Below are 12,798 nucleotides of genomic sequence, written 5' to 3' on the forward strand. Positions count from 1 at the left end.
TATTTGTTGTGGTCTCATTCCCTAGTAGCTTTCATTTCCCTCCACTCTAGTGTTGGAGTATTTTAACCTGCTCAAATATTTGATATCATATTTAATATATATGTGTGTGTCACACACAAATATACACATATATATGAAGCACAATTAAATAGTCTTTAAATATAGATATTTGAAATATTTTACATGCCTAAAATTGCTTGATCTTTAAACAAGAGTTGCATGAGAAACCTTGAAATTTTAAAATATAAATCAGAATGTATATTTTAGAAAAAAATCATGAGCCTTAGAGAGGAACATATCTTGACATTGACTATAAAGATCACAATAATTTAACATCTAGAAGGCCTTCATTGGCTTAAGCTAGACATAGTCAGAAGTTCTCTGCATTTTTTTTATTTCTTTCATTCTTTTTTGAGGCAGGGGGTATATTAGGGATTGAATTCAGGGGCACTTGACCTCTGAGCCATATCCAGAGCCCGATTTTGTATTATATTCAGAGACAGGGTCTCTGTGAGTTGCTTAGCATCTTTCTTCTGAGGTTGACTTTGAACTCATAATCTTTCCTTCTCAGCTTCCTTAGCCTCTGCGATTACAGGCTTGTGCTACTGTGCCTAATATTTCTACGTTTCTTGAAATTACATTTTCTACCCTTGTTCAAAGTTTATTTTTTTCAGATGTAATTGGCATTTTTAAATGTATCATGGATGTATATGATAATTCATTCTTACTTGATTCCTTCATGTATTAAAAGGCTATTCTCTAGGTTAACCCTACTATCCAAAAGATCTTTTTTTTCCTGGAGGGAAGTACACATATTTGTGTAGTATATTGCTTAAATATGCATTTTATTTCATTATTTGGAAACTATCTATGCATGCAAAGGGAAATGATGGGAAAAGGTCCAGAAAAAATAAGTTTATTTCTAAACACAAAAATATAAATTCCAATAATTTTGAATTAAAATTTATTTTTAGTTTGAAAAACAAATTTTGTACCTTAGCTAGGATTATGTGTTAGCTGGCTGGCATACACTTATGTTATCTTGATCTCCTGGGTCTAAAAATTCAGCTCCCAACTCCTCAAGCATATCTGTGCATGTGTATAAGTAGGTTTCAGAGAAGTCATAGTGAAGGTGTGCTCCGCTGTGTTGTGTGAGCATATCCAAGAATGGATTATCATCATTTTACATGGAAACTAGAAACGTATCACTTTCCTGTGAATATTCATAAGACTGAAATCCATAAAATGTACTAGAAAACGGACAGTCTTCTCCAAGGAAAACTGATCTATTTATATCCAGTATCTTGGTATGGACACATTGAAAAAGAATTAATAATTATATGAACTTGAAATCCCTTCCACTTTATCAATGTGGTTGTCAGCTTCCATCGCTATAACAAATTCCTGATAAAATTAACTAATAACAAATAAAGGATTATTTTGGCTCAAGTTTTGGATATTTTATTCCATGGTTGACTGGCAATGTTGCTTTGGGCCTGTGGTAACATCATGGCAGAAGGATTTACTGGAGCAGAACTGTTCACTTTATGGCCAGAAAGAGAAAGAAAGAATCAGCACTCCTGAAAATAAAAGTGTGTTTTGACCAATATTTCATTCTTACAAGTATAAATTATGAAGTTTAATTGAACTGCAGACACTCATACAAACATGTCTACAAAAACAATAATTTGCAAACTGCAAAAAAGGCATAAAATAAACCTCAAGCTTGTGGTCCTATGGACAGTATTGCTTTCCTAAAGGCCTCTTTGACGTCTTTGTTTCTGATGCTGTAGATGAGAGGGTTGAGAAATGGGTTGATGATGGTGTAGAAGAGGGCAGCCACTTTGTCTCTCTCCAGGGAGTAGCTGGAACTGGGCCTCGAGTATACAAAGAGCAAGGATCCATAGAAGAGCATGACAGAGACCAGGTGGGAAGCACAGGTAGAGAATGCCTTGCGCCTTCCTGAGGCTGAACGGATCCTCAGGATGGCCAGGAGGATGTTGAAGTAAGAGATGAGGATGGCAAGAAGGCAGGAGAGGACAGTGAAGCCAACCATACTGGAAAGGATTATGACATAGACCCGAGTGTCTGTGCAGGACATTTTTACCAATGGTAGAACATCACATACAAAGTGGTCGATGACATTGTTACCACAGAAACTCAGGCGGAAGGTGTTAGCAGTGTGGGCTATAGCATTCAGAAAGCCCCCTATGTAGGATCCAGCAACAAGGCCAATGCAAACAGAAGCAGACATGGTGCCTGAATAAAGCAGTGGGTTACAAATTGCTGCATGGCGGTCATATGACATGGCTGCCAAGAGATAGCACTCAGTGTAGGCTGCCAAGCAGGAGAAGAAAAACTGAGCCCCACATCCAGCCAAGGAAATGCGCTTGTCTTCGGAGACACAGATTGCCAAGATTTTAGGGGTATATACAGAGGTGTACCAGAAATCCAAAAAAGATAGACTGCCAATCAAATAGTACATAGGTGTATGCAGGCGGGAATCAATCTTGATTAAGAAAACCAGGGTCATGTTCCCTGACAAGGTTAGCAAATAGATCACCAGAAATATTACAAACAGAATCAGCTGCCACTGGGGATCTGCTGAGATGCCCAACAAGATGAATTCATTCAGGATGGTGCGATTTCCTATTTCCATGTCCACAATGGGGAAAGCCTGCATATCATAATGAGGGGGAAAAAGAACTTAGTGATAATTTCACTAAGAGAAATAAACAATGCATCAATTAAGTATTAGAAGGCCTGTGGAGTTTTATTGCTTATTAGCTGGAATTTTAGGATTTAATTTGTGAGTTAGCACTCGGATTTGAGTCAGAATCTGATTTTGAAGTTGGAGCTTCCATTTTTTTTACTCTGTAATGTAGGGCCAGTGTCTTATAAAACAGGAGGATGAAAAAATTTAGAATTATTACTACTGGATTCTCGTCAGGCTGTCTGAATGTGTGAAGAAGGTACACACAAAAACAGTCCTATGTTTAATACACAGCCTTTATGAAAAAATTTCCAGTGTTCTTTCATAAATTAATGAAAACTTTTTATGTATCAAGTAGCATGATAATATTTACATGAATATCAATAAACTTTCCCCTTTGCCTCCATAAGCACAAATAGAGCACGTGCACACACACACACACACACACACACACACACACACACACACACTGCAGTTACTATTAAGTCCTGTATCTAACCATTTCAATTCTTACTTCAACCTTATAAAGAAGGTGGTTTATGATCATCTTGTTATAGCTGTAGAACCTGAAACACTAAGAAGCTGAAGACCAAGCCTAAGAGCACAGAGCTGCTGAACATCACAGCTCGTATTTATACCCAGAATTGTCTTAATTGGGTGCATGTGTTCCCAACGTTAAGCTATGTACCCCTCTCAGAAGTATATGTTTCTTTACTCCTGTTTTCTCCTTCCTGAGGTAGTGTTATAGTTCTCTAACCATATGAATTTCTCTAATCATCAAAAATATTCAAGAGGTTAGTTTTCTTGACAGGTTTCTTCCAAGTATCTTCCAGAGGACATTCTCATATAACTGAGGCAGTTTGTAATAGTGTGGATGCTGAACATGAAGACCAAACTAATGTTTAATGTTAAGGCATTGAGAGAACATAAATCCTCCAAATGCATAACCTGAAGTTGTAAAAGTCAAAAACGAAATGAAAATATTTCATTAAACAGTACTCATTTTTTAAGTATATGATTTTCAAATGTTTTGAAAAAAAATCGCCATTTGGACCATTGACCCAGTATTCTGTTGATTACCTATCAAGCCTTAAACCAGAGGAAAAAGTTAAAACAAAGAAATGTTAATCAATTTTAATTCTTCTGTGAGATGTCTGTTCAGTTAGCCCATTCTGTGATTGGGTTATTTACTGTTTTCTTTGGTGTTAAGTTTTTTGAGTTCTTTAAATATCCTGGAAATTAATGCTGTGACATATATATGAAAAAGATTTTCTCCCATTCTATAGGCTTTGTCTCCACATTAATGATTGTTTCCTTTGCTGAGAAGAAGGTTTTTAGTTTGAATCTATCCCATTTATTGATTCTTGTTTTTACTTGCAGTTTAGGAGTCGTAAGGAAGTCAGATCCTAAGCTGACAAGGTGAAGATTTGGCTCAACTTTCTCTTCTGTTAGGCACAGTGTGTCTGTTCTTTGATTCACTTACAGTTGACTTTTGTGCAGGGTGAGATTTTGGGATTTAATTTCAAATTGTTACATATTGATTTTTAGTTTTCCCAACCTAATTTGTTGTAGAGGCTATCTTTTCTCCAATGAATGATTTTGGTGCTCAAACTCGAGTACAAATATCTTAGATTACAATTTTTTTTTTGTACAATAAACTATAAGCACTTGGTTATAGCCCTAATAGTTACTATGAACTTTCTCTACTGTGTTATCATTTGTCCATACAAATAAATCTAGGACTAACTAAGCTCATATTTATATAAAATATCGGAAAATGTGTTAATAAATGGTCAGAGTGAATTACCTCACTTCTTGGGTTGACTGAAAATAGGTTAATGGTAGTCTATTCTCTAGTTTTCTATTCTAATCTTCCCAGATAATTTTGAAATAATTGAAAATTTAGATATTTAAGTGAGTCATAGAAATAATAAACATTTAAGAAAATGATCTCCCAGTTTGAGGTGAGGACCAAGTGGAGAGCACTCACAGCATAATCAGTGTATCAGAGCTTTCACACAGAGAGCCCTGTGAGGTAGAGGACCTGAGAGAGACTAAGTGAGGATGGTGGAGGGAGGTGCCTTGGGCGTGTCTGGAGCATCAGGTTGTCACAAAACTTGTTGAAGATACATTGATTTTAGCCTTTAAACCCATAGAGACCAAAGCTATAATGAGGAATTCATGTGACTACAGAATGAAAGAGGGGAACTCATTCTTCTGTCACCTGTTGAGATCCAGATTCCAGTAAAGAAGAAAGGGGAGAACTCTAACTTCTATGTAGAATTGGGTGGGCATGGTAGTACATGCCTGTAATCCCAGTGACTCAGGAGGCTAAGGCAGGAGGATACCAAGTTCAAAGCCAGCTTCAGAAATTTATCAATATCCCAATCAACTTTGAGAGTTCCTGTCTCAAAATAAAATATAAAAAGTGGCTTAGTGACTAAGTACCCCTCGGTTCAATTCCTAGTATCAAAAAAAAAAAAAAAGGAAAAATTCCAGATAGAGTTAGGACAGATTGTACAAAATGCAGTCTTATTCAGGAGGACAGGAATAAGGCCATTAGTCTCAATATCCCCTCTATAGGGGAACTTATATTTGCATAACTTCATCATCAAAATTTTGTGAAAGACTGAAGAGATAAGCATTTCAAAATAAATATTTGTTAATTAGTGTTTCCTGCCTCCATTTGTACAAAAAATCTTTTAGGTCTTGGTAATGGTGAATAAATAAATCAGATGAAAGCTTGAGGATACTCCACTGAAACACACACTATTTCAGTTATTTTTCTGACTTCTCTGTATAATATAATAAGATCATATTCTATTTAGCATTAAAGTTCTCATTTGAGAATAGAAAATGAATTAATCACAGATCAAATAATCTATGTGTTATAATGTCAAAACCAGAGTTACTTAATGATTTCTAGAGAGTTTTTTTTTTTAATTTCACATTGTGAATTCAGTTAGGTGATTTGTTTTTATGAAAAGGTTGAAGTATGCAGACCCATGAAGATTCCTAGTCTAGGTCTCAAGAGGTTTTCTGTAATCTTTCTCCCTTTTGGGATCCTGTTATCACCATGTAAATTATCCTGGGCTAACTTGCAGGATACTGAGGCATCTGGTCATACTCTGGCACACAAACTGCAAAGAAGCTGGCCCACAGATGTAGGGTGTGGATACTCTTTGTGATCTGGTGCTCAACTGAAACAAGAAAACCACAACTTATCAGAAAGTCCAGCTGAAGGCAGACAAGTCTGGCACAGGAAGAACTGAATTACTGAAATGTTGTCTAGGTTCTAACTGTGATCCCAATTCCTGGTAGCTCGGCAAGCTTAGGAAAGTCTTTTAATGATCTCCCAACCTATAATCTTAACCTCTGAAAATAGAAAGCATTTTCAATCTTACATAAAAAAAATATAAAGACCCAAAGCCTGGAAAGAAAATGGACCTAAAAAAGGGTGAATGTTTTTCTTCCAAGAGAGAGAATAATAATTAACTAGCTTATAAAAGTTGAGCATTGTAAGAAAATAAATAAACTCAAGTTCGATAAGGAAGCAATATAAACCAAGTTGTAGTGTCATTTGGAATTTTGCTAAATGTTAACATTTTTGTCATCTACTTTCATACAATGTTTTTTTCAGGTTCACATATTTTTGGCATCATTTCTATGATGAGAATTTTTAGAATCTATATGAGCATATTATAAGTATTCAATATGATATTGTTATCTGCAGCCATCATGTTGTATGTTGTATGTTTGCACAGTGTATCATGACCGGATCCACTGGACTTACTCATCTTCACTGATAGGTTGTGCCCTTTGACCGTCTCCTCACTTTCCTACTCCCCAGGTCCTGGTGGCCAATGTTCTAGTCTGTGTCTGTGATTCTAGAGTTAAGAGATACGATCAGACAGTAATTGTCTTTCTCTCTGAACTATTTCAGTTAGATAAAATCCTACACATTCATTTATGTTGCAATGTGATTTATAACAGAAGTAGAATTAAAATCTTATATTTCCTTTGGAGCCACAAAGTGTCCCAAGTAACTCAGGCCATCATAACAAAGAAGAATTAAGCTGGAGGCATCACACACAATTCCTGATATTCAACTATGATACAAAGGTATAAAAGCTGACACATAGGCCAGGGCAACAAATTCAAAACTCCAGAAAACAATATTTGCAAATAATCTTCAAAAGGTCACCAAGAAAACATAATGTGGAAATGGGAGTCTGTTTGGTATGTGCTGGGAAACTGGAAAGCACTTCAAAGAATGAAAATGTCTCCCCATCTCACACAACTCAGAAAATTTTACCCGAAATGAATTAAAAACATAAATAGAGTAACTTAAATATAAACCCCCAGACAAAAATGAAAAGTAAACTTCTTGATATCTACTTCAGCACCAATGATTGGATAGAACCCTTTTAAAAGGACTAAGAGAAAACAAGCATCACAATAAAAAGATATCACTGCATCAAATTTTATAATTTGAAAAGAGTGATAGGCTTTAAAGTAAAAAGCTCATTGAACTTGTAATTTGGATACTTCCCCAGTACTCATCATCCATGTGATCTTAGGGGACTCATCTTCCTTCACGAGCACAAGTCACAGGAAAGACTTCTGAGACTTTTGCAAGCACCAAACATGTATGATTCCAATTTGGTAACATGTCCTGTATAATCCCTTATAAAAAACAGACAATCTTGTACTGCAATACAGTGCAACACAGTAGATTAGGTACCCTTCTATAGACACATATCTTTGCATAATAGGACACTGTCTTAATTTTAATTGAAGTGAGTGATGGAAAGCAGGAAAAATGACAGAGTTCTTTTCTCTCTCCTTCCCTTCCCCACTCTGTCTCTTTGTTTCTTTTTTTTTTCCATACCAGGAATTGAACCCAAGAGTTTTTAACCACTGAGACACATTCCCAGACTTTTTTATTTTACTTTATTTAATTTTTTTATTTTGAGAAAGGGTTTCACTAATTTCCTACGGCCTTGCTAAATTGCTGAGGCTGGCTTTGAACTTTTGATCCTCCTGCTTCAACCTCCTGAGCTACTGCAATTATAGACATGTGACACCATGTAAATCTAAAAATTTGCAATTTCATTCTTGTTATCCCCCAAAATACTGTAAAATTGTGCACAATATCTAACCACTATAGTCCTTAATTTCTTTATCTGCAGATAATTAACGGCTCTGAAAATTTTGGAATTATCCTATTCCTGAAGCATATGATGAAAACAATGATTATTCTTCCCATACACACATACATTCACACACATGCACCAACACCCACATAGATAAAGAAACTTTAGAGCATCCACAAACTCTCAAAACCTTTCCAAATATTTCCTAGACATATTTCTCAGGGTAAAAATTCTAATATTCAAAGAAAACTGTTTTGCCCAGTGCTGACATTTCATAGTAGGTGTTGATTAATTTAGCGCATTTGAAGTTGCATTCTGAATCTTTGCTTCCAAAACACGATCTGTTTATTTACTGTATCAAATACTGAAGTTCCTATGTTTCAGTTTGTCAAGTCAAAAGATGGGAATCAACCTACTCTCTTGGTCTCCTATTTACTTTTCAATAACCCAGGGAATCTTGTGTTCTCACCTATCCTGAGCTGTGCCTTTCTAAACACCTGCATTGCTGCCACCTTGCTCTAAACCACTGTCATCTTTGGCAACAGGTACTGAATTAGCTTCTAATTGGTCTACACCTTTGTTCCCCCATAATCTTTTTTCAACAGGGCATCCAGGATAACACTTAAAATACAAGGAGAGAGCAGGTAGCATCACTTTTGTATTACAAAAAAATTGTAAAAGTTTCAATTTATTCTAAGTAAAAAATCAAATTTACTACAATGACTAAGACATATTCATGGCTTATTTTACATGATTCAATATCTTTATAGTCATTTCTCTTTCATTCTGTTGCAGCCTTGCCAACTTTTTCACAATGCTATGAACAAGAAAACTCTGCCCTGGTGTCAAAGATTACTCTTTCGTTTACTTGATTGACTGTTCTCAAAATATTTGCTTGAGTCATTCCCTCTTCTATAAATATTTTCAAATGTCATTTTCTGACTAAAGTTCATCGTAATAACTCTATTTGATGTGCCTTGCTACTTCTAGCCAACAATCTTCATCCTTTCTTCTGTGTTCACACTTCCCTATTTCCCCCATGATACGTTTTAAGTCTTACTTATTGAATTGTCTCTTCTTCCTGACCACAGTGCAGCACGCCTAAGGTTAAGTGTTCTTTATCTAGTTATTTCTATAATGCAGTATATAGAAGAGATCCTCTAGCAAAGGAATCCTTATAATTAAAAATGAATAGTTTCTTTTATGACTTCATGCTCTTTCTCTAACCTATTTACAACCTAGGTTTTTATAACCTAGCTCAAACTATTTAGGCTAAAAATCTAAAAGTCAGTGTACTGTACCAGTACAGTGTACTGCATTACTACATAAAATGAAGGATTAATAAGAAAGAAGAATCCTTCTCAATTCCTGAGATCCATCTGGAATTTGGAACAAATTGCCAGTTACTATGAAGATGTCAGTTAACAGGCACAGAACTGTCGGAGCTCATGGCACTAAAGTCTCATACGTGAGATGGATATGGTGATGCATCTTACCCTGTAGCAGCCCTGCCCAAAGGGGAGGAAATGAGGTGACCCTCTGGCACCTGAAATTCAGTACCAAACAATGATAATGAGTACTCTAGCCTATTGATAACAATTAATCAACTGGATAACACAGGGCAGAGTACAATTAGAGTTTACAGCATGTCACAGTATTTGAACCTCTTTGCTTCTCCACTACGCACTTAATTATTCATGGTCTAACTTAACTAACAGATTAAAATTTTAAATTGTAAATAAAAACACATCATTGGCTGGAATCTGATTTAGCAGGGAGTATGTTTGTGTCTGTGTGCATGTATGTGGTCCAGCAATGATCCATTAGGTGCCAAATAAAACTCTATCCCTCTTCTAACAGCAGCTGGTCAGAGAGAGGCCAAATCACTTTGCTGAGCCTGATAACCAGTACCTACCTTTGATCACCAGTACCTACTTTTGATCAGAAAGACCAGTTTCTGGAAATAGAGACCTTCTCCTTGCCCTCTGGATTCTAGGCATGACTTGGTTGGACCCAATTTATGCATGTCCTCAACAGTCCTTGGAGACTCTTCCCACACAGCAGTAGGGAATATGAACTCCAGTCTCCAAAGATTCAATTAGAGTCCATCTGGATTCAAGGATAATGTATTACTTAGGGTATGAAGATATGAGTAGCATTCTATTAAAAGTTGACCCAATGGATCTAAATCACATTATAATCATTGTGTCGTCGTTCTGTGTGGGCACCATCCAAAGGACCACAGGAGGAGGCCTTGAGACAACAGGTGTCTGCAAGCCAAGGAGTGAGGTCACTGAAGTGGCCCCCTTCATATATTATGGCTTTATATGTTGGCACAACCTCATGTTTTATATGCTAAAGCATGCTAAAACTAGGATAAGTGATGTATTCCAAAGTAACATGTTCCAGATTTCAATTCATACATAAAACTGAACTGGCAGAAACATACATTCATAGAATCTTAATTTTTATGAATAACTAGATTTTACTAGAATAATATAAAGGTTAAGTTTTACTTCACAATTAAGTGGTCAGGATCTATTATAAAGCCTATTGATAACAATTAATCAACTGTGTCATGTTCTTGAAATTGTTTAAGCAATAATTTAAATATTCTAACAAAACACACACACACAATGGTATTGGAGGTAATGGATATATTAATTAAGTTGATGATGGTAAGCCTTTTGCAATGTATACATATATAAAAACATGTTTTTCACCTTAATTGTATAAGATTTTGATTTATAAACTATACTTTGACGAAGTTTGAAAATATAAAAATGAAAAGTATACTAGTAAACATAACAATCTCTGTAAATGCACTAGCATCATTTATTTTAAAACAAAATCTAATATATTTATGTCAACTTAAAAGAGAGTCACAGACTTGGTTTCAAAATCACATAATTATATTTTTATTATTTCATTTCATTATTTTCTGAGACTACTAGCTGAGAGCTCAATGATATGGACATAAGCTGTTTTTTTAAAAAAATCATCATTGTCAATTTTTTACTTTAAAACTACAAATAGCTTGATTGAGATATAACTGACATGTAATAAACCGCACATATTTAATTGTAATTTGCTAAGTTCTGAATGTGTACATCCCATGAAATCACTATCACAATCAAGGTAGTAAACATCTCCAATCTACTTCATTTTTTCACAACTCATTGTAATCTCTCCTCCTCACTCTTCATTCTCCTTCCTGCCTCCCCTAGCAAAACACTGGTATACTTACTTACTGTCACTACATGTTAATTTGCAGTTTTCAAGTTTTATGAGTACGAATCTTAAAATATGCACTCTTCTTTTTATGTTTGTTTTCAAACATGATAGTTAAATAGAATAGTGGGGTTCATTTTAATATACTCCTCATGCTTGAATGGAATATAATTTACACTTGTACTACCCTCCTCCCTCTCCTTGTTCCCAGTCCTCTATTCTATTGGTCTTCCTTATACATACTTACGGATTTTTAAAATTGGTCCTCTATAGATACAGATAATGGTGAAATTCACCTTGGGATATTCATGTAGGCACAGAGTAGAAGTTGGTGAATTTTATTTGATGATTCTTCCCTTTCCCATCCTTCCTCCTTCACCCTCTGTCCCCTTCCTCTGCTCCACTGATGTCCCTTCTTTTTTATTTGAATTTCTACCCTCTCAGGTTTCTCCTCATTTTGCTCTAACTTTTACATCTGAGAGAAAATATTCAATCTTTGATTTTTCAGACTGGCTCATCCAATTTAGCATGATGTTTTCCAGTTCCACCCATTTACCAGAAAATACCATAATCTCATTCTTCTTTATGACTGAGTAAAACTCCACTGTATGTATAAGCTACATTTTCTTCATCCATTTTCTCCTGATGGGCATATGGTCTGGTTCCATAACTTGGCTATTGTGAATTGAGCTGCTATAAACATTGATGTTCCTGTATCACTATAGTATGGTGATTTCAATTCTTTTGGATGAATACCAGGGAGTGAGAAGGCTGGGTCTTTATCAATGTTTTTATTTTTTTAAAAATTGTGCTAAATAATATATTCATAATTGGTTCCATTCAAGGGCACAGCTAGTACTTGCTTGGGAATTAATGAAGATAAATGAACCATAGTACAAGGTGACAGATGTCAGTGAGATTTCAACATTCACCAATCTATAGAACTGGAAAACTCATCACATTCATAAATATTTTCCATTTTGAGATGTGCTTATAATGAACTAGGTGTCATTCTTCTGGCAGAGCTGAGGTATGATTTCTATGCTGCCTTGAGATCTCAATTACTCTGTAGTTAAGAATATGTGTCATCTCTTATTTCAATCTAAATCTTCATCCATTTGGTAAAGGGTGACATATGTATATTCCCAGGAACGATGTACTCGTGCTTCTTTTACCCTGAATCTTTGCCAATATTTATTGTTATTTGCGGTTTTCCTGATAGCCTTTCTAACTGGAGTGTGTTGGAATGTCAGAATTATTTTTATTTCCATTTCCCTGATGCCTGTTCAGTACATTGGCCCACTTACTGGTTGAATTATTTGCATTTTAATGTCGAGTTCTTTGGGAACCTTTTTGTCTTCTGGATACTAGTCTTTAATTATTTAAGAATCTGCAAAGGGATGTGACATTTATGACATAATTTCCAGAGAATAAATGCTTACTTTTATTTTATATTTTTCTTTCTTTCTTTCATACATGACAATAGTGGAATGTATTATATTCACTTTTAAATACAAAAATTATACTTCATTTTTTTGTACAGAAAAATGTACATTTTAAAAATCTTGTAATACAAAAATATTAGGAAGATTAGTGTTTCAGCTGGTGAGCAAACACTGGCAGGCATCAGACAGTTGTTCTGTTTACCAAATACAGAAGTCAATTCTACAAGGCTTTCTCTTTTCCAATGTATTAAAT

The 12,798-nt window shown here is 35.3% G+C and overlaps 1 protein-coding gene across 1 annotated transcript; it reads right to left on the bottom strand.

Moving 5' to 3' along the window:
• Positions 1 to 1,720: 1,720 nt before the first annotated feature.
• Positions 1,721 to 2,701, bottom strand: LOC113195131 (olfactory receptor 9G4-like). Its single transcript, XM_026406544.2, has one exon. The coding sequence runs from the start codon at positions 2,681 to 2,683 to the stop codon at positions 1,721 to 1,723; it is 963 nt and encodes a 320-aa protein (XP_026262329.2). The 5' UTR covers positions 2,684 to 2,701.
• Positions 2,702 to 12,798: the final 10,097 nt, after the last annotated feature.

This window comes from Urocitellus parryii, chromosome 4 (assembly GCF_045843805.1).
Source record: "Urocitellus parryii isolate mUroPar1 chromosome 4, mUroPar1.hap1, whole genome shotgun sequence".
Taxonomy (NCBI): domain Eukaryota; kingdom Metazoa; phylum Chordata; class Mammalia; order Rodentia; family Sciuridae; genus Urocitellus; species Urocitellus parryii.

Coding starts and splice junctions, on each gene's coding strand:
- LOC113195131 (XM_026406544.2), bottom strand. CDS start 2,683: ATGCAGGCTTTCCCCATTGTGGACATGGAAATAGGAAATCGCACCATC.